Consider the following 21,815-nt stretch of genomic DNA (forward strand, 5'->3'; position numbering starts at 1 on the left):
TCACGAAGAGTCGGACACGACTAAACGACTAAACAACAACAACAACTGCAGAGGAATATTTGAGGTCATTGGGAGAGTCAAAATGGCTTCAGGACTGCTCTCCCATACTATTTCAGACACATGTCTCATATATTTAGTTATGTGTACATTTATGAATATGTATTCTATATTTGAGACCTTAAAATTCTTATAAAATACTGCACTATACTTTCTTAGATATTTGATGTTAATAATACCCAGGCTTTCCATTGCCTTGGCTGCCTATCATTTGCAGATTCTCTCCTCACAACTATATTCTTTTCACACAGATTTATATTCTCATCTCCAACAAGACATGAGCAGATCCCTGTTGCAGGATCAGGCCAGTGGCCCATCTAGTCCAACATCCTGTTCTCACAGTGGCCAGACAGATGCCTGGGGGAACTCTGCAAGCAAGACTTGAACAAAACAGCTCACCTGCTATTCCCTGCAACTGGAGGCAAAGAGTCACGAAAATAAATGGATTGTTGCCACAAGTTAAGTCTCTTCCTGCCCTGACTTTTAGCAACTGAAGGACCCAAGATGGCTCACAGCACAAATGAAAACAGAGACAACAGAAAACATGGAATAAATATACCAGTAAGTGGGTTTTTCAGTAACCCTATCAGAAACAGCACTGAAAACAAGCATTTAAAAGCACCATAAATAAAATGAATCCAATCAAAGGCTGCTAAATAGAAGGCCGATTCCTCCCTGTTGACTTTCCTGGAATAGCAAAACCCTCCACCCTATTCCCTGTCTGCATCTGGAGCCAGAAGCCCTAGCAGGCTGTGTACTGTAGCAGGATCGAGTTGCCTTGAGAACAATCCCCACACCTGACAGGCAGGCCTGTAAAGCTGTGCAAACAAGCCGAGGGGAGGAAAGGGGAAGCCTTTGTGAAGGACAAGCCGCGCAGGAAAAGGGAGGTTTGCATGGCTCCTAAAGCGCCAGCTCATTCACAAAGCGAATCGAAAACGGCAATGTGTTTCTGCTCAGAATCGAAGGAGGTGCAAAGTCTAGGAACACGTCCGGGATCCAGGACTGGCTGTACCAACTCCTATCCCCACAACAAAAGGTCAAAATAGGGTTAAGCGTAGGTCCAGGCCACTGGAAGGACTGTATTTCCCCATATGAGTGTGTCCAGGCTCTGAGATCTTGAGGGGAGGCTCTTCTCTGGGTCCTGCCACTCAGCCAGGCATCCTTGATATGGACATGGGACGGGGCCTTCTTAGTGGCTGCTCCCAGACTTTGGAACTCCCTCCCTAGAGAAGCCAGACTGGTTCCCTCCTCGTCCTTCTGTCAGCAGTTGAAGACTTTCTTGTTCCAACAGGCTTCTGGCAACCGTCTGTGTTTGTTTGTTTTTTTAAAGGAGAGGGTTTTAAATAGCGCTGTGCTGTTTTTATTATCTGCACTTCAATAGATCTGTTTTGATTCTATTAGAGTTGAATTGTTTTTTTAAACAATTGCCTCTTGTATGTTTCTAGCTTTTTGTTGTTTTGATTTGTGCAATCCGCCTTGAGTCCCAGCTGAGAAAAGGGCAGGATCAATCAATCAATCAATCAATCTTTCTAAGGGTTGTTGCTGAGCTTGGGACATGACACCAATGTATGGAGCAGCAGTCTTTGAACTTTTGGGGGGGCCCTGGGAGGTACACCTGAAAATCTCAAGGATTTTCTTGGGCACCACCAAATGCCCATTTCACAGAAGAAAAGCTTGCAATGCTTAGATCCCAGTCTCCCAACAATAACAGGCAAAGCAGCCGTTTCCCACCCAGAACTAACAAAACACAGACAAAAAAAAAGCAGGCATCACCTTCTCAGAAACAGGCAAAGCACCTCTTCCAAACCCAAACCCATTCTGGGGTGGGCAAGGTGTTCAGAAAAACGACAGGAAAAGATCTGCAGGCTTGTGCAGGAAGAGATTTAGCTTTAGCTTTAGCAGAGATTCCTCCATTCCAGGGGGGTTGGACTAAGTAGCCCAATACCCCACCGATCTGGCTGGGTTTCCCCAGCCACTCTGGACGGGTTCCCAGATGGGCTATGGAGTTTTCTCGCACAAGATGTAGTGATGGCGACCAGCCTGGGTATATTTAAAAGAGGATTGGAATAACTCATGAAAGAGAGGGGGGGGGTGTCACCTAATCCAATTCCTGCACTGCATGGGACTCGAACCCACAACCCTGAGATTCAGAGCCTCACGCTCTGCCAACTGAGCGATCAGGCTCGTTACTTATCCGACTGCCATCAGGTGCTGATCACCTTTCAAGGGAATAACGAGCTTTTTTATCGGCTATCTGCTTCTTCTTTTTTAATTTTTTTTAAAAAGAGGTTTAGATTTGATGATATCTCCTCTAATTCCACAACGCAGAGAGCTGGAGCCAGACTAAATCAAAGAATGGGGTGGGGAATATAAAGGCATTTAATTAAAGGGATGAAAGGTCTTTGCTTGCCTATATAATAATAACATGTCGCAAAGCCCAGAGCAGGTCTCTTTGCCAGATAATGGCAAGATTTGCAAAGATTTCCATATAGAATACGGTATGTAGAAGACAAAAGATGTACGATGTTCTCTAGTCTGTTATATTCTGCATCGATCATTGTTTAAGAAACAGCTCACACTGAATGGCCTTGGAACATCACCAAGGTCTTTGAATGTTCCAGTTTCACAGTCTTTTGTCATACAACTGTCAGTCAAAAGGAGACAAGCATCATGTTTGGATCTGAAGTACCATGATAAGTATTTTTCCTTCCTTCCTTCCTTCCTCCCTTCCTTTTTGTTTTACAAAGTCTCAATCTGTAAGGAATGCTGAATGTGCAGAATGAGGAGAGTTTTACTCTCCAGCTGCATGCAGGTAGGCGCTGTCTGTACTTTGCTCTTTGCCAAACTCCCACCGGACTTTTTCTTTTTAAACGAAGTAGTTATTTTAAACACACGTTTGTTTTCTTTTATGTTGATTTCAGCTGGAGAATTAAGCACACACTTATTAGGGAAGCATAGGAAACAAACTGTGTTAAGCCAAAAGAAAGTCTTCCTTCATGCAGGGCATAGTTAAACTATGGAACTCCCTGCCACAGGATGCAGCAATGGCCACCAATCTGGATGGCCTTAAAAGACAACTCTGGGGTTGCGGCTAGGGTTGCCAGACTCAATAGAGGACGGGACTTCTGTGCCTTTAATTGCCCTGCTCTCTTTTGAGTTTAATTTCCAAGCAAAGGGTCTGCTGGTTTCTCTTTAAGGTTTCCAGACTCAAAAGAGAACAGGGCAATTAAAGGCACAGAAGTCCTGTCCTCCATTGAGTCTGGCAACCCTAGTTGCGGCGCTCATCTCGTTTTACTGGCCGAGGGAGCCGCCGTACATGTGGCCAGCATGACTAAGCCGCATCAAAAGCCGCATCAGGGTCTTTTCCAAGGATTCTTCTCTTCTCATGATGTGGCCAAAGTATTGGAGCCTCAGCTTCAGGATCTGTCCTTCCAGTGAGCACTCAGGGCTGATTTCCTTAAGAATGGATAGGTTTGATCTTCTTGCAGTCCATGGGACTCTCAAGAGTCTCCTCCAGCACCATAATTCAAAAGCATCCATTCTTCAGCGATCAGCCTTCTTTATGGTCCAGCTCTCACTTCCATACATCACTACTGGGAAAACCATAGCTTTAACTATACGGACCTTTGTCGGCAAGGTGATGTCTCTGCTTTTTAAGATGCTGTCTAGGTTTGTTATTGCTTTTCTCCCAAGAAGCAGGCATCTTTTAATTTCGTGACTGCTGTCACCATCTGCAGTGATCAAGGAGCCCAAGAAAGTAAAATCTCTCACTGCCTACATTTCTTCCCCTTCTATTTGCCAGGAGGTGATGGGACCAGTGGCCATGATCTTGGTTTTTTTGATGTTGAGCTTCAGACCATATTTTGCGCTCTCCTCTTTCACCCTCATTAAAAGGTTCTTTAATTCCTCCTCACTTTCTGCCATCAAAGTTGTGTCATCTGCATATCTGAGGTTGTTTATATTTCTTCCGGCAATCTTAATTCCTGCTTGGGATTCATCTAGTCCAGCCTTTTGCATGATGAATTCTGCAAGTTAAATAAGCAGGGAGACAATATACAACCTTGTCGTACTCCTTTCCCAATTTTGAACCAATCAGTTGTTCCATATCCAGTTCTAACTGTAGCTTCTTGCCCCACATACAATCAAAATGATTGTTAAATTTGTGAAATGTAATAACTTGAAAAGAATGAACGAATGAATAAATGGCTACTAGCCAGGATGGCTTTGCTCTGCCTCCATAGTCAGAGGCACAGAAACCACAGGAGGGGACAGTTGCTCTTGTGTTTGGGTCATACTTGTGGGTTTCCCACGGCATCTGGCTGCCCACTGTGATAACAAAATGCTGGACTAGTTGGGCCACCCAAGGAGGAGTATGGCTTGGCAAGAGTCCCGAGAGCCAGATAGAAAAGACTGGAAGGCCAAATTTGGCTCCTAGAATCAAAGAGTTGGAAGGGACTACGAGGATCATTCTAATCTGACTCCCCTTGCAATGCAGGAATCTTTTGCCCAATGTGGGTCTTGAACCCACGACCTTGAAATAGAGTCTTATGTTCAGGGCCGGTTTTAGGTTTGATGAGGCCCTAAGCTACTGAAGGTAATGGGGCCCTTTATATGTCCAGCTGTCCTTTGTTGTCAACAACAAATTGTCACTCTTTTTTTGTGTTGAGTATATGGTAATTTATGGACCTAATAGGTATTGTTGTGACGTGGGGTTTGTGATTTCAGCTCTCTTGACAAAACATGCTGGAGCATAGCTGCCAAGTATCCCGTATCCGCCGGGAAAACCCCTTTTTTCTTACCGTTTCCCGGCGGTCTCCCGTTTAGCGGAAAATCCCGGTATTTTCCCTTAAATTGGGATACTTGGCAGCTATGACTGTGGAGGAGAATGCAATTGTTACCCGGCCATTTTTCTGGTGCCGCTTGCCCTTCTATGGGCACTAGAAAATGGCGGCACCGGCGCCGGAAGTCGCTTCCGCGCATGATCAGAAGTTGCGTGATGCGACTTCCGGTGGCACTTTGCCCTTCTATGGGCATCAGAAAATGGTGGCGCTGGCGCCGGAAGTCGCTTTACGTGTTTCCGGTCATGCGCGGAAGCGACTTCCGGCGCTGGCGCCGCCATTTTCTGGTGCCCATAGAAGGGCGAAGCGCGACCGGAAGTTGCGTCACGCAACTTCCGGTCATGCGCGCGCTGCCGATCCCGGATATTTACGACCTGGACTTGGCAGGTATGTGCTGGAGACAGTTCTCTAGTAACAGCTCTTTATTAAAGTGAACAAGACTGACTGTGAGGGCAGGAAGGCTACATTTATAGGGACAGGGGACTAGCTAGAAAGGGATACATTTTGGAGGGAACAATATCAGGCAATCACAGTGCTGCCTTTTGGAGGGAACCAATACGACAGAGGATCCAAATACAGCAGCTTAAATGAACCATAAGTAGCTGTACCCTCTGGAACCAAAAGGCAGTTACTTTATCCTAATGCAAATACAGACAATAATAATACAGATATAAAATCCTTTGACTCAATACACAACAGGTATCTAAAGCCATTTGCACATAACGAAATAGGTCTTTTATCAAAGTAATTGTTGAACTGAAATACAATTAAGAAGAAGTATCTTAATAGTGAAATACAATGTTTTATGGGTTGTTTTTAAAAGTCTGGAACGGATTAATCCGTTTTGCATTACTTTCTATGGGAAAGCGCGCCTTGGTTTTGGAACAGACTTCTGGAATGGATTAAGTTTGAGAACCAAGCTACCACTGTCCTGCATATAGAAATGAGCAAAGGGTGAGCTCCTTTTATACTCTCAGGAGCAGGGGTTGGGGAAAGGATACATTTAGATTTTGGCAGGACCCTATCAGAGTGAGGATCCAAATTGTGCTAACAAGTTAACCCATAGCAACTGTCACTGCACCCATTTGAATCGCCCTGGAGCGGGAAAGGTAGTTACAGGACTAGCAGAGAAAATCATGTACACAAATTAAACCAATACATAACAGCCATGTTCTACCCAACAGAGCTATCCCTCAGGAACCTGTACTTGAGGTTCCCCACTCTACCCCGACTAAAAGGTTTGGCACCCTTTCTCATTGCTTCGCAGAGAAGCCAGCCATTGCTTGTTTTTGTAGGGAATTACTCAGAACAGGGACTTGCAATTGATGGAGGTTGCTCAGAGCACGGGCTTGATTGATCGGGACAACAATCGACCATGTTAACGCTGACCCAACGGCTTATTGGAAGAGTCGCTTGACATTGCAACCAGGACTGCGCATTTACTGTCACAGGGGATATGCAGCAAGGGGAAAGGTCGGGGAACAATTTATTAAGGGTTGTTAATAAATCCTGTAAGCAGTCTTGCGTGGGTTGCTATTCAGCATCAACTCTTAAAGGTTGCAGAAGCAAAAAATTCACAATATCGATTCCATTCCTCTCCTACCCAGCCCCAAAACAGTGATGGCATGTTTTGTTGGAACCAATTCCTGAATCTTTTATTATTATTATTATCAAAATTGGGTCAAAAGAGGGTGGTTGCTTGCTACATGTCAACATTTATACCCTTATGACCATTGGATTTTGAGATCAAAGTTAGGTTAGTAAAATCACTTAAATAACACAGGTGGGGTGTAGAGAAAAGGAATTAGTAATGAAAACTGAATAAAAGCAGTGTACAGTCAAACCTCGATTCCCAAACGCCTCCGTTATCGTGTGTTTCGACTCCCGAACGCCGAAAACCCAAAAGTAAGTGTTCCGGTTTTCAAACGTTTTTCAGAAGCCAAACGTCCGACGTGGCTTCTGTTGAGTGCAAGAAGCTCTCGCAACCAATCGGAAGCCGCGCCTGGGTTGTTGAATGGGCTTCAGGAACAGATTACATTCGACAACTGAGGTTTGACTGTACAATTTTGGGAGAAATTGTAAAAAGAGACTTTGTCTTTCTTACTTGAGGCCTTGTGTGCAGCAAGGAAACATTCAACAAACTCCCTCAGAACTACTCAGCCAATCAAGGCAACAAGGCATATGCTACCTCAATAGAGATCATGCCACTCTTGCTGCTAAGCAACACTTCCCACCCCCCACACCTGGTTAGCTGACTTAGTAATAACAGAATTAACCCTCAAGTTACAAACTGAATGACCCTTGCTGTTGCACACCCAGCAACGCATGCACCCTGTCCTCTGTTTAAGTAGCATCATGCGCTGCGGGGCAGGGAAGGAAGCACTGAAAACAAAAAGTTTGTTTAAACTTTCCAAGTTCATTTCTTTGTTAAATTGACATTGGGAACACAACGTAAAGCTTGCGCACACTTGCAATATGTTATGCAATGGGCACAAAAGCATTGCATGACTCGAGCCCATTCTTTCCACTGTGGTCTGTGTGCTCTTTGAGTTACTGCGCAAGCAAGATCGAGTGTCTAGGTCAGCTCTATTGTTGCTCGCAAGACAATGCCTTGCCTGATTGCAATAGGGTTAGTCTCCTGTCCTCCAAGCTCCCTCCTCCAAAACCCAGCCCCAAGAGCCGGTTGTAAAAGTGCAGTGCTCCGGAAAGAGCAGATGGAGGTTTGCAGCCAATGCCAGCCAGTCAGAATTTTTGAAGGACGTGGCAGGTCCCACGAAGCAATCAAAGGAGTGCAAATTTGGAAAGGCCTGTTATTTCCCACCTGCGAATGTGCTGGCATTTCTTTGATGTGCCAAGGCATTCATCTGATAGGCGTGATTTCACAAAGAAGTAAGCAGAGACAAAGGCAGAGGGCAAGTCCTTGCCTGGGATATAACATTACAGGTTTTGGATGAGGAACAAGAACAACATAGAAGGGGGAAAGTGATGCTCTTCCTGTGTGCATTTTGCACTGTGCTCTAAAGCAGAGCTTCTTAGCTCTCTGGTGTGTTGGGACAGCAGTTATTCCCACCCCAATGTTCCACAGAAAGGCACCATATGAGATCCCTGAAGTGTCCCACCCAACCTGGACTGTGGTAGAATCACAATGAATTGTCAGCTGGATGGTTTGTGAACCGATACCACTTTTGAGTTTTTGTTGGCATCCGTCAGTCTCGAGAGACAATAGGGGTGAAGTCAAACCGCTGTGTTAGCAGCACTGAAGTGACCTCCCTGGGGTGCAAGCCTGGGCAGTGTGGATGGAGGTCCTGGGCTGCTAAGAAGACAAGACCCTCCTCTCGGCCACACTGATGGGGTACAAAGGAAAGCAGAGCAAGACGTTTGACACCAGCTGGGCTTCAGGAGTTGCCGGAAGTAGAAGTGCAAGGCACCATCCAACCGCCTTAGGGTCTCCACTCCTGGGAAATTCTAAAGGCTAAGTGATATTATATAGTTAAAGATATGTATAGAGGAGAGTCCTTAAAGACATCACAGGAATTAACAGAGAACATTAGGTAACCAACATTGGTTAAAAATTGGAGGACTACACAACAAAATTTCTAAAATCCAGGAGATAGGAAATATGAGTTCAGAGGAGCCAATGGAGGAACTGTATAAACAAGTGGAGAGAACGAAATAAGGGATGATAGGCAGAATCTATAAGAGAATGATCACAGATAAGAAACAGACAACCCAACTTATTCGAAAGGTGTGGAGTAAGGAAGAACAAGCTAGTGAATCAACGGTCGAAAGGATAGTGAAAGGAATAGATGAGATTAAAGTAAGCAAATTTAGAGAGCTGGAATTAAAATTCTGTCAAAAATGGTATAGAACTCCGGCCCAGCTAGCTAATATGGTGGCAGGATTGAATCCTAACCGTTGGCTCCAAGATGCTCCGTTCAGGCTCCGTTTAGAAGTCGCGGGCGATCCCTTCTATGTTGTGCGCATGTGCAGCGGGATGCTGCACATGCGTGCTACGTAGAGGGGGATTGCGCCCCCCCCCGCGACTTCTAAACGGAACCTAAATGGTCCAGGCTCAGGCGCTTGCGTTGGGTATACCCTATGCGTTGGGTATTCCTTTAATATGGAATCCAAGGACGCATGGTTGGTCTTCCCCGAGTGGGGTTGTGCCCTGAGCCTGAGTTCAGGGCTCATCTGGGTGGAGGCATGGCAGACACCTCTGCCTGCCTCTGTCCCAGGTGTTCACCCAAGGCTGAGTTATGGTTGGTTCCCAGAGTCAGTGCTGCTGCTGCTAATAATAATAATAATAATTTATTTATACCCCACCCTCCCCACTCAAAACCAGGCTCAGGGCGGCTAACACCAATAAAATTACATTAAGACATAAAAGAAAAGAAAAGAATTTATTAAAATACAGATTAAAATACAATATTAAAATTTAAAATTTAAAATGCAGCCTCATTTTAAGTAGTCCATAAATCCACACCATGAGGGAGGAAAGCACAGGGGTCAGACTGAATCCAACCCAAAGGCCAGGCAGAACAGCTCTGTCTTGCAGGCCCTGCGGAAAGATGACAAATCCCGCAGGGCCCTGGTCTCCTGGGAAAGAGCGTTCCACCAAGTTGGGGCCAATACTGAAAAGGCCCTGGCCCTAGTAGAGGCCAATCTAGCCACCTTATGGCTCGGGATCTCCAGAATATTGTTGTTTGTGAACCTTAAGGGCCTCTGCGAGGCATACCAGGAGAGGTGGTCTCATAGGTACGAGGGTCCCAAGCCGCACAGGGCTTTAAAGGTCAAAACCAGCACCTTAAACCTGATCCTGTGCTCCACCGGGAGCCAGTGCAGCTGGTAAAGCACTGGATGAATGTGGTCCGGCGGCAGGGACCCCGTAAGGAGCCTCGCCGCGGCATTCTGCACCCGCTGGAGTTTCTGGGTCAGCTAGCCAAACCAGAGCCTATGCAACCACTCACTTGATTTGTAATCCATAAAGTTGTGGCCTAAATTCTGCCAAAAACCAAACCAAATTATGAGTCCTGTCAGAATTTATTTCTAGGCCTAGTTAAAGGTTCTCCACACGCAACTATGGGAACTACTGCTGAACACACAAAGTTACAGCAGGCGATCCTTTTCCTGATAAGGGGATAAAGGAGAGTGGGGAAACTGGCCCCAGGAAGTGCGTATCTATCAGGCACCGGAGCAGGCCTAGTAGGAAAGTTGGCAACCTTAGGCCTACATCATTTCCTGCTTGGTTTGCAAATTTGGGCACACACCCTCAGCAAGGTATTTTTCCAAACTCAGACCTGTGACTGCACACCCATTTGTCATGAGGCCTGCTCTACATTTTGCGGACTTGGGAGAGGGGGGAAACCAGACTCTGCAATGGCTGGCTTCTTGCAAAAACTTCTGCATTAATTCTCAACCACCACCTCCTCCTCCTCCTCCTCTTAGAAGCAAAGGCATGCAAATAACTCTTTGTGAAGACTTGGAGCTGCAATCCTCTAGAACAGGCACCCCCAAACTGCGGCCCTCCAGATGTTTTGGCCTACAACTCCCATGATCCCTAGGCAACAGGACCAGTGGTCAGGGATGATGGGAAATGTAGTCCAAAACATCTGGAGGGGCAAAGTTTGGGGATGCCTGCTCTAGAACCCAGCCTGGGTGCATGCATTTAACCCGGAGACCCCCAAGGACCCATGCACCCCGTTCCTCTTGCAACACAGATTCCATCCTAGGATCATAGCTGTTTTTTCTGTGTCTCTGCCATATATACTGTGTGAGTGTCTTATTCTCCCCTTCACACGCTATTGGCTGCAAGCTAAAATTGTGCGTGCACCATTTCCCCAGAATAAAGGGCGGGACTTTGAAGGTGCCCCCATAAAAAACCTATTTCTATTGCATCATTTCCTGTCCCCAAGGCTTTTAAAGTGCGGAGGAGAAAAACCGGCCTGCTCTTGTCATTTCCACACTCTGCAAAGGAGTTCACTGCCCTCTGGGCAAAAATGAAGCCTGATCCAGAGAGGACCGGGAGCGAGAGCTACCTCTTGCCCACAGTGGAAGGTAAGCATTTGTTTATTTTAGGCTTGCAAGTAGAGAAGAACCACTGCTGAAACAGGTGTGGTAAAGTGATGCTTGCCTAAAAAGACTATTTTATGTTGAGAGCTCAGAGAGTTGTTGCAGCAGGCGAGCCAGCAAAATGGCAGCCTGGATAGAATAGATGGAGACTCAGATGAGAGGAACAGGCCCTTTGGGAAAAGTCTTGTCATTCCTCTAGATCAGCGGTTCTCAAACTTTTTGTTTGTTTGTTTGTTTCATAGAATCATAGAGTTGGAAGAGACCACAAGGGCCATCCAGTCCAACCCCCTGCCAAGCAGGAAACACCATCAAAGCATTCTTGACATATGCCTGTCAAGCCTCTGCTTAAAGACCTCCAAAGAAGGAGACTCCACCACACTCCTTGGTAGCAAATTCCACTGCCGAACAGCTCTTACTGTCAGGAATTTCTTCCTAATGTTTAGGTGGAATCTTCTTTCTTGTAGTTTGAATCCATTGCTCCGTGTCCGCTTCTCTGGAGCAGCAGAAAACAACCTTTCTCCCTCTATATGACATCCTTTTATATATTTGAACATGGCTATCATATCACCCCTTAACCTTCTCTTCTCCAGGCTAAACATACCCAGCTCCCTAAGCCGTTCCTCATAAGGCATCGTTTCCAGGCCTTTGACCATTTTGGTTGCCCTCCTCTGGACACGTTCCAGCTTGTCAGTATCCTTCTTGAACTGTGGTGCCCAGAACTGGACACAGTACTCCAGGTGAGGTCTGACCAGAGCAGAATACAGTGGTACTATTACTTCCCTTGATCTAGATGCTATACTCCTATTGATGCAGCCCAGAATTGCACTGGCTTTTTTAGCTGCTGCATCACACTGCTGACTCCTGTCAAGTTTGTGGTCTACCAAGACTCCTAGATCCTTTTCACATGTACTGCTCTCAAGCCAGGTGTCTCCCATCCTGTATTTGTGCCTTTCTTTTTTTGCCCAATATTGTACTTTACATTTCTCCTTGTTAAAATTAATCTTGTTTGCTTTGGCCCAGTTGTCTATTCTGTTAAGGTCATTCTGAAGTGTGATCCTGTCCTCTGGGGTATTAGCCACCCCTCCCAATTTGGTACCACCTGCAAACTTGCTCAGGATGCCCTCAAGCCCATCATCCAAGTCATTGATGAAGATGTTGAATAAGACTGGGCCCAAGACAGAACCCTGTGGCACCCCACTTGTCCCCACCAACCTTGTTTCTATAAATTCATCCCCAACCCTAAGGAGGATAATAACACAATAGAATTTATAACAGTAACGGTCAATTGCACATTCCGTTCAAAACCAAGCCCAAACTTCTTCCTCTTTTAATTTAATTTTAAGATTTTGAAATTTACAAACAATTGTCAAACAATCAAAACAGAAAGAAAATCCCATAAATTTCCATGGACATCTTCTCTATTAATCCAATTATATTAAATCTCCATTGCAACCATAGTCCAATGTTAAACTACAAGCATCATTCCAGTTCTACTATTATTTCTAATTGTTTACAATGATCTTTTAAAAGTTAATTATATATATTTCCCCATTCCTGATTAAAATTTTGGTCTTCCTGGTTTCTAATTCTTCTGGTCATTTTTGCCATTTCAGCAAAATCCATCAGTTTAATCTGCTATTCTTCTCTGGTAGCGACTATATCTTCTTTCTATCTCTTGGGCTAATAATAACATCCGAGCAGCATGCTTTCTGTTTTGGTGGTTTGATCTGAAAATTTAACAACAACAACAACAACAACAGCACCCAGCCAAAATTATTTAGTTTAATTAATTCAACAACAACAACAATTTTATTATTTATACCCTGCCCATCTGGCTGTGTTTCCCTAGCCACTCTGGGTGACTCACAGCATATCTAAAAACATAATAAAACCACAAAACATTAAAAACTTCCCGATACAGGGCTGCCTTCAGATATCTTCTAGAAGTTATGTACTGTAGTTGTTTATCTCCTTGACATTTGAAGGGAGGGCTTTCCACAAGGAGGGTGCCATTACCAAAAATGAATGAACTTGATCCAGAAATGTCAGATAACTGCATCTCAAATATTTTTACTAATGGAAAAGTAAGGAGAAAGGCAAGGCATAGCATAAAAGACTCATATATAACATGCACAAACCCTTAGTTTTTTACCTGTAACTAATTGGAGTGGTTCCTTGCTTCTCAAACTTACTCTGTTCTGAAATTCCGTTCCAAAACCAAAGTGTTCCAAAACCAAGGCGCACTTTCCCATAGAAAGTAATGCAAAACGGATTAAACCGTTCCAGACTTTTAAAAAGAACCCCTAAAACAGCAATTTAACAAGAATTTTACTATCTAACGAGACCACTGATCCATAAAATGAAAGCAATAATCAATGTAAAAAGGCAAAGGACCCCTGACAGTTAAGTCCAGTTGCAAACGACTCTGGGGTTGCGGCGCTCATCTCACTTTACTGGCCGGGGGAGCCGACGTCTGTCTGCAGACAGTTTTTCCGGGTCATGAATAAGCCGCTTCTGGCGAAACCAGAGCAGTGCACGGAAATGCCATTTACCTTCCCGCCGGAGCGGTACCTATTTATCTACTTGCACTTGACGTGCTTTCGAACTGCTAGGTTGGCAGGAGCAGGGACCAAGCAACGGGAGCTCACTCCGTCACAGGGATTCGAACCGCCAACCTTCTGATCGGCAAGCCCAAGGCTCAGTGGTTTACACCACAGCACCACCCGCGTCCCAATTAATAATAAAAGTACTGTACTATAAAATAAATAAGACAGTATTGTAGATGATAAAAATTAGAATTATTATTTTTTCTTAGCTGCACTGATGATAGTCATTGTTTGGATGGGGGGCTTTTTTCCGCAGTTATACAGTCAATCAATCAGTAGCTGAACTGGGTTCCACACAGTCACAAAAACAAATTAACCGAAAAAGCCCCCCAAAAAACAAAAACGCAAAATAAACAGCAAAAGCAAAAGCGCCAGACTTAATCCGTTCTGGAACTCAGTTTGACTTCCGAAATGTTCGAAAACCAAGATGCAGCTTCTTGGCTCGGAAACAATAGCTGACGGCTGCAACGGACGTCCAGCTTCCGAAAAACATTAGAAAACCGGAACACTTACTTCCAGGTTTTTGGCGTTTGGGAACCAAGGCGTTTGAGTACCAAGATGTTTGAGAACCAAGGTACCACTGTATAAGAAAAGGAATAGCTATTACCAATAATGTGCTATCTTGTGGATTGTGATGACTTAGATCCAAAAAATACAAACATAGACAAAGGGAATGGTTCTGGAAGCGACAGGAGCAGTAAAATTTAAGTATCCAGCGAGGAATGTGTTTTGCTCTGCTTCGTTTCACCTTGTGTCTGTTGTAGCCTCCAGCAGAAAGCCTGTAACTTTCTATACCACAAATATGTTCCCGTTTATTTATCTGTTTTGAGTCCCGCTTTCGCCATGCTTTATAGTGCAAGAGCTGTGATAATGCGGTAACATTGGGGAAGCATTGCAGAACAACCAGTAAAGTAGAATGTTGTGCCGACAGGCCAGTATGAATCCACAACAATTTTGTTCTTGTTCCGTGTTTGCTGCCCAAAGGGGCATCATTTGCTATTGAAACGGAGAGTCCCTGCTTAGCGTTATGAGTTTTGGGAGGGGTAGGCTGTACGCTGAGGCCCTTCTAATTCCTGGAATAGTCAGGCTAGTTTCTTGGTGAGGTATTGGCTCCAAGTATGGGTCGTTAAGGTAACAAAGGAAGTGGCTCTGTGCCAGATGACAGGTGGGTGGGTCTCCCTCCCTCAACTGGCTGGTGGTTAGAAAAACAGTCCAGAGTTGGCAGTTTCAAATTCAGTGTGCTAGAAGCTAGAGGAACAAGCAGGCTGGAACCTGAGAGGGAGAGAGATGCTTGATTTCTGCTTGATTGTAGGCTCGGGCTGTAGATATGTGTGTAGTGGGCAATTTATGATTTTGATCCAGTGTAGTGGGCAATTTATGATTTCTTTTTATGATTTTGCTATTTTATATTATTTGATTTGTTGATTGCAATTTTGTTACACCTTTGCTTTGTGTTCATGAGACGTTCCCCTCTGTGGGGGCCTACGTACCAAAAACGATGTATAAATAAGTCATAATGTGGATTGTCCTCCCTTGGAGGTTTCTAAGCAGAGGTTGGATGGCCATCTGTCATGGATGATCTAGCTGAGATTCCTGCATTGCAGCGGGTTGGGCTAGATGACCCTCAGGATCCCTTCCGACTCTACGATTCTGTGATCCTATAATGCAACAATTGAAGGGCAAATCCTGACCATGCAAAACCACTCTGGGCCGGGCCAGTGAGGGTGTGTGGCCTTCCACCCCGTCGAATGGACTGGTGAGTTGCATTCAGCCGCTTCCTCACTTAGTGCTTTGCAAACCACCTGAATGTCCCAAACAAACCAGCCCTGTAAGGTGGGTTAGGAGCGTAATGCCAGACTTCAGATCCCATCCCGCGTACAATCCCGGAAGATACAGTTCAGAGTGCTGGTGCAATTTAAAGCATTTTAACACCGCAGACTGGGGTGTCAAAATGCAATTCTGGTGTAATGTTCCGTTCTGCCCGGGGAGCAAATGTTCCATCACCTCCCTCCCTCCCCACACCTCTTCTTTCTATAGTGTAGGAGACATCGGGAGAAAAATGAAGTTAGCGAGGATTCTCTGCCACCCGAGCTGGAATGATGGAAAGCGCGAAAGTAAGCAAATTTGGAACAAAACCGTTCCAAAGTGCCACCTGTGATTGAGAGCGAGTGGGGTTTAAAAACAGAGCTCGTTCGCTGAAGTGGGCAGGCTGTTGTGGCTAAATGCCACATCAAATTGGTCTGTTGGTTTAAAGCAGGGGTCAGCAACCTTTTTCAGCTGTGGGCCAGTCCACCATCCCTCAGAGCATGTGGTGGGCCGGACTATATTGGGGGGGGGGAATGAACAAATTCCTATGCCCCACAAATAACCCAGAGATGCATTTTAAATAAAAGCACACATTCTACTCATGTAAAAACACCAGGCAGGCCCCACAAATAACCCAGAGATGCATTTTAAATAAAAGCACACATTCTACTCATTTAAAAACACCAGGCAGGCCCCACAAATAACCCAGAGATGCATTTTAAATAAAAAGACACATTCTACTCTTGGAAAAACATGCTGATTCCTGGACCATCCGTGGGCCGGATTGAGAAGGCAATTGGGCCGCATCCGGCCCACAGCAGGCCTTAGGTTGCGTACCCCTGGTTTAAAGCACTAGAAAGTAAATTATCCTTAAAGCTCAGCTTTTCTAAGATGAAACAGCAGAGAGTTTATGTTTCACAAATGGGGAATCTCAAGTGGGGAGGAGCAAAGCAGGGCTCTCCCCGACAGGTGACTCCCAGAACCGGCGTTCAAAAAGTACAGACCCTCCAAACGTCCCTATTTTCCAGGGACCGTCCCGGATTTACAGAAGTCATCCCGGTTTCTGATAGGATGTGGGGGTAGTTCAGTAAGTTAGAGCATGGTGCTGATAATGCCAAGGTTGCTGGTTCGATCCCCTATGGCATAGCTGCATATTCCTGCACTGCAGGGGGGTGGACTGGATGACCTTCAGGGTCCCTTCCAACTGTGTTCCTCCCAACACATGTGTTATGTGTTGTGAGTTGACGATTTGCGTAGTTATAACTCCCCCCCCATCCCCCTAGCAGGCCAGTGCTAAAAACTCCCCAGTAGCTGATAAAATGTTTTTTGTACGCCACCGTGGCAGCAAGAGTACTCTGGGCACAAAAATGGAAAAAACACAAGAAATCCCAACAAAGGCACTCAGAAATGGCAGAACTCACGGTTAAAATAAGGAAACAGAAAGATGAAATATCTTTGGAAGAACGGAGACCCTTTTCAGTCTAGATAAGAACACAATGCAGCCAAATAAAAGTTCAAACAGGTTTTGACTTATGAGCAATGGAAAGAAAATGGAAAAACATTGTAATATAGGGTTTAGGCAAATAGGTAAGGTTAAGAGGTTGGGCTGGCAGCAGTCAGGAAAGAGAATGAGATCCTCATGGATGTAAGGATGAGAAGTCGCCAAGATAAAAAGATTTTGATGTAAATTATATATGTCAGTCAATGTGAAAAAATAAACATATTTTTGAAAGAAAAGAAAAAGCTCTCCAGTAGTCCAGGGGCTTTTCTGGGCATTGAGACATGAGATTTTGGGAGATTTGCACCTGTAGTTTAACTACCAGTGGCTTTTCCCTTAATGTACTTCGAAAATACTTTTGATTAAAAGCCTCGCTAGAGAGAGAAGCAACTGTAAGGCCTGCCAAATATTTGATCAACCCTGTTAATTTATCAAGCCCAGAAAGTGTGGCGCAGTGGCGGGAGGAACTTGCCATTTAAGCATTGCTAGCAACACACAGCAGATTGTACAGCATAAGAAGAAAACCGATAGCTGAACTCCCTCCAGCTTTTGTGACTCAAGGAGCTAATTGAATTATTTTCTTGGGTTGTCGATAAGATGCGACTGTGATTGATGGTGCATGCTGCCGCCTCAATTATAGAGCACCCCGTGGGTCGTGCACACTGGATTGCGCCACTTTAATTCCCGATGGATTAATCATAGATAAATGTTCCCTTTTGGGGTTTTATGCATGCGGTAACAAGCTCAGACTAGGAGTACATGCAGAGCATAAATTTTCAGTACATGATAATGTAAGATGTGATACATAAGTAGCAGTCAAATACAACATTCCTTGTTTTCCTAGAGTGGACATGCAAGGGGATGTTTGGTCCAGCCAGTCGAAACTTCCTGTTTCCTGCTGGGCTGGAGCATCCTTCCTTGCATGTGACTAGAGGGAGGCGTGACCTTACCTGTCCAGGTAACAAAAAGGACAAGTCACACAGCACTCTCTCTTTTCTGACTTCCTTCTTCGTTGGACCAGCTTTTTAGCTAGGGACTGCTATGCTAGCTTTCAGCTGGCATAAGCACTGCAATTATACCCCCATATGGGGTAGATCCACATGTACATATTTGTAACTAAGTCTGCCTTCAGGGGTCCAACTGTGAACTGATGTGAGTAAACTTCTTTTATTGACTTTAAGTAAGATTGTTGTGTCTTTATTCTTTTAAGAGGGATTAAAGGGAATTTACCAGGAACTATACAATTCAATCTGAGACAGACAGCATTGTATAATAGTGAGAGGCTTACACAAGCCTGCAACCAGCTATCTGCTGTGCATGAAAAGGGGAATGTAAACTCTTCTAAGTAAAGGAACTTGCTAGCGCAAGTTAGGAAGGATATTAATAAACAAGATATCCTCTCCTGCCACCCTGAACATCCTCACAGATAATTTGGTCCCCCCCCCCGCTTTATTAGGTTAAAGTGTAGAGCATGGGGGGGGACTTCAGTTGCACAGTGAGGATTGAATATTTGGGGAAGTCAGAGGGGAGAGGGGATGGGGATTGGTGATGGGTTGTATATAGGTTTGATTATGATTTGCTTTGATTTTGATTTGACGTGTGATTTTGATTTTATTTTGATTTTGATTTATATGTATGTTTGAGTATGTTTTGATTGGTTTGATTTGTAAGTTTTAAATTATAATTTCAATAAAGCAATTAAAAAAAAGAATACTTGGCCGATGAATGGGCAAGTTGGAGCTGGGAAGTTTGCACAAGGGTGCGCCATTTGCCACATCCTCGTGCTAATTTGGGGAGAATGCCAGTATCCTTTTCCTGGATAGGAATGGGGCAATAAAAATGCAGGTTACTAAATTTGCAGCCTTCTAAGAGAATATGGGTCCCTGTGAGAATATGTGCATGGATCAAGCATAGTTCATAGGAATGGTGAAATGCACATTCTGGAAACTGCACAAGCTGCCCTGCTCTGAGTCAGGCCATTGGGCCATCTTTCCCAGTAGTATCTGCTCTGACTGGCAGCAGCTCTCCAGAGTGTCAGGAATAGAGGAGAAGAAGAGTGTTCTTTTTTGGAGTGAAGGCTGATTTTCAGACAGCATGTCCTTGTTCTGTTAGCGCAAGGATTTCTGCTTGAGCAATGGAAAGTTTGTCCTCTCTCCTCCCACCCCCATGTGTCCTGTGCCCCAAATCTGCTATGGAGGATTGCGGGAGCCCCAGAACAGATGTTCCATAAGCAGAAATCTGTATGCTGATGGAGTGTGCATGTATTTGTAAGCAGACCTTGCAGCTTGGGTGAGTTAGTTTGGAATAATCTCTCATAGTTTCTGAAGTTCAAAGGCTTTATTCATGCAGGGACCATTTACGGTATGAGTTGAGATGAGAGAGAGAAAATAGCACATACATTGTCTGGAGAGAATAACAAACAAAATGGCATTTGGTGAGTTTGCATATCTGCATCCTGTTTTAGCCTAATTGAATACAGTTCTCCTTCAGAGAATTCCTCTGCAAATTACACAGTGCTTCCCAAACCTCTTTGGCACGTTGCAGTTCTCTGATGTGTATGATATGTGAGTCTTCCACTGAAAGACAGATAACGGCCTTTGCTTGCTTATCTTGGTTATCCCATTGTTCAAAATTAGCAGCTGGGCACGGGTCAGCAATAGCTCTGCCACAAAACTTCTTTACCAAGGAGATTCTATATTTTGAACTTCCACAGTTGAAAATTTTGCTTTTTCAACTTGCTGATTATTGTATTTGCATACCTTCTAGCCATTTTGTTTGCTGTTCTCTTCAGACAATATACCTGCTATTTCTTTCATCTCCACTCATCCTGCAAACAGTTCCTGCATAAATAAAGCCTTTGAACTCCAGAAACTTTAAGTCACTATTCCAATCTATTTCACCTAAACAGCAAGTTCTGCTAACACCAGTGCTACTTTAGATACAACTCCATGTGTTTTATATAGAAGCACAGTTGGTATTTGCGCTTATCCTATAACCATCTTGGGAGGAGTGGTGCTTATTATTGATTAAAGTTGGAGACTTGACAAATTACTTTCCCCAATGAATCGGAAACCATCAGTCAGTCACTTGCACTTGAGAAAGATTCCTCGTTTGGTCTTTAGTTATTATAGGACCACTTCCAAATGATCTGTTTTTTTAAGCATTCGTTCTGATTTGTTTATGACATTGCACCAAGCAAATGTTGCCCCACACTTTCCAGTGCATTTCCCAGTGACTTTGCTTTGTGCAAAGAGTCCAGTGTTTGAGGGGAGAGAGGAATGAGGTTGTTGCAGTAGAGTCCTTCCATTTAAACAGCTGGCATGAAGCAGGAATCCCATCAAACGGAAGAGGCATCTAGCTAATTTGGTATTTGTGCTAGTTTGCCATAAACTTTATATTTTGGTGGAGCGGCTATGTGTTTGGTGTGGAAAGAATAATATGGTCCTTAATACTGCCAAGACCAAGGAACTGGTGGTGGACTACAGGAAGAAAAAGGCGGACATCCAGCCCCTGTATATCGGTGGGGACCGGGTGGAGAGGGTGGCTGTATTTAAGGTTTTGGGTGTTACCATCGAGCAGGGTATGACCTGGAGCGCGAATACCACTGCTCTGGTGAAGAAGGCCCAGCAGAGAATATATTTCCTCAGACTTTTTAAAAAGAACAAGTTGCGTGAGAGCAGTGGTTCCCAACAGGTGGTCCGGGGACCCCCAGGGGTCCGCGAGCTATGCCAGAGGGGTCCTCAAGATCCTATTAGAATAAAAAAATATATTAAATATATTTCGTATGATAACAGATTTTTTGTTTTGGCCGCTTCCTGCATGAGCAGAGTCTAGCGCAAAACTAGAATTAGATAGAGGCAGTAGTTCTGCTGTATGCCGCAAGGACTACAAGAAACTTGGAGATAAGGCAATGAAAAAGATCCTTCCATTTGCAACCACATATCGGTGTGAGCAAGCATTTTCTTCCATGTGTTTCATAAAAAACAAATATAGGAATCGGCTCGACATGCGGTCGGATTTCAGAGTGAAAGTTTCAAGTTTGGAACCTAATATTTCAGAAATAATGGACTCAAAGGACAGATTTAACTCATCTCATTAAGAACTGAAAATTAAAACTAACTGTATACTGATGGAGTACTCTGTTGTAACTGTAAAAAACGTATAAATATAAAATATAAAAAGACTCTTAATTTGGCTCTCACTTTTTAATTTTAGTATTAGGAATTAATGGGGGTCCTTGTCACAATAGCGGCTCGATGAGGGGTCCTCGAGAAAATTTTGTTGGGAACCCCTGCGTGAGAGATTGCTGGTGTCCTCCTACCGAGGCTCCATAGAGAGCATTCTCACATACTGTATCTGTGCTTGGTTTTCCAGCTGCACAGCCATGGATAGGAAAGCGCTCCAGAAGGTCATAACCACAGCCCAAAAGATTATCGGTCATCCTCTCCCATCTCTGGAAGAACTATACAATTCCCGTTGCCTTAAAAAAGCAAATAATATTTTCAGGATTCCTCTCGTCCTGGATCTAGTCTTTTTGCACCGTTGCCTTCGGGCAAGAGATACAGAACAATTAAATCAAGAACAAATAGATTAAAAAAACAGTTTTTATCCAAGAGCTATAACCATCTTAAATGCTGTAACTAAATAAAACTAAATAATATGATCTTGGGGAGTTGTGATAGGTGTGTATGTGTGGCTGTAATTGTGTTTGTGTTTTATGGGATGGCATTCAATTTCGTTGTCCAGTGGTGCCTCGCTAGACGAATTTAATTCGTTCCACGGGTCTTTTCTTATAACGAAAAATTTGTCTAGCGAATCCCATAGGAATGCACTGAATTTTTTTTTGCCCATAGGAACGCATTAATTGAATTTCAATGAATTCCTATGGGAAACCGCGATTCGCTAGACGAATTTTTCGTAAAATGAATTCGTCTAGCGAGG

General features: G+C 44.2%; 1 protein-coding gene across 4 annotated transcripts in view; it reads left to right on the top strand.

Annotated features, from left to right (window-relative positions):
* Positions 1-2,817: 2,817 nt before the first annotated feature.
* SLC4A11 (solute carrier family 4 member 11) overlaps positions 2,818-21,815 on the top strand; it is a 218,647-nt gene continuing 199,649 nt past the window's right edge. Inside the window, exon 1 of one of the 4 annotated variants that reach the window (XM_060278338.1) lies at positions 2,818-2,869. In XM_060278338.1, the coding sequence (XP_060134321.1) occupies positions 2,821-2,869 (49 nt within the window). In that variant the 5' untranslated portion in view covers positions 2,818-2,820. Of the gene's footprint in view, positions 2,870-10,821; positions 10,950-21,815 lie in introns of those variants that run through there. The other 3 variants (XM_060278343.1, XM_060278337.1, XM_060278336.1) reach the window with 3 other exon arrangements.

Source organism: Zootoca vivipara, chromosome 9 (assembly GCF_963506605.1).
Source record: "Zootoca vivipara chromosome 9, rZooViv1.1, whole genome shotgun sequence".
NCBI lineage: Eukaryota > Metazoa > Chordata > Lepidosauria > Squamata > Lacertidae > Zootoca > Zootoca vivipara.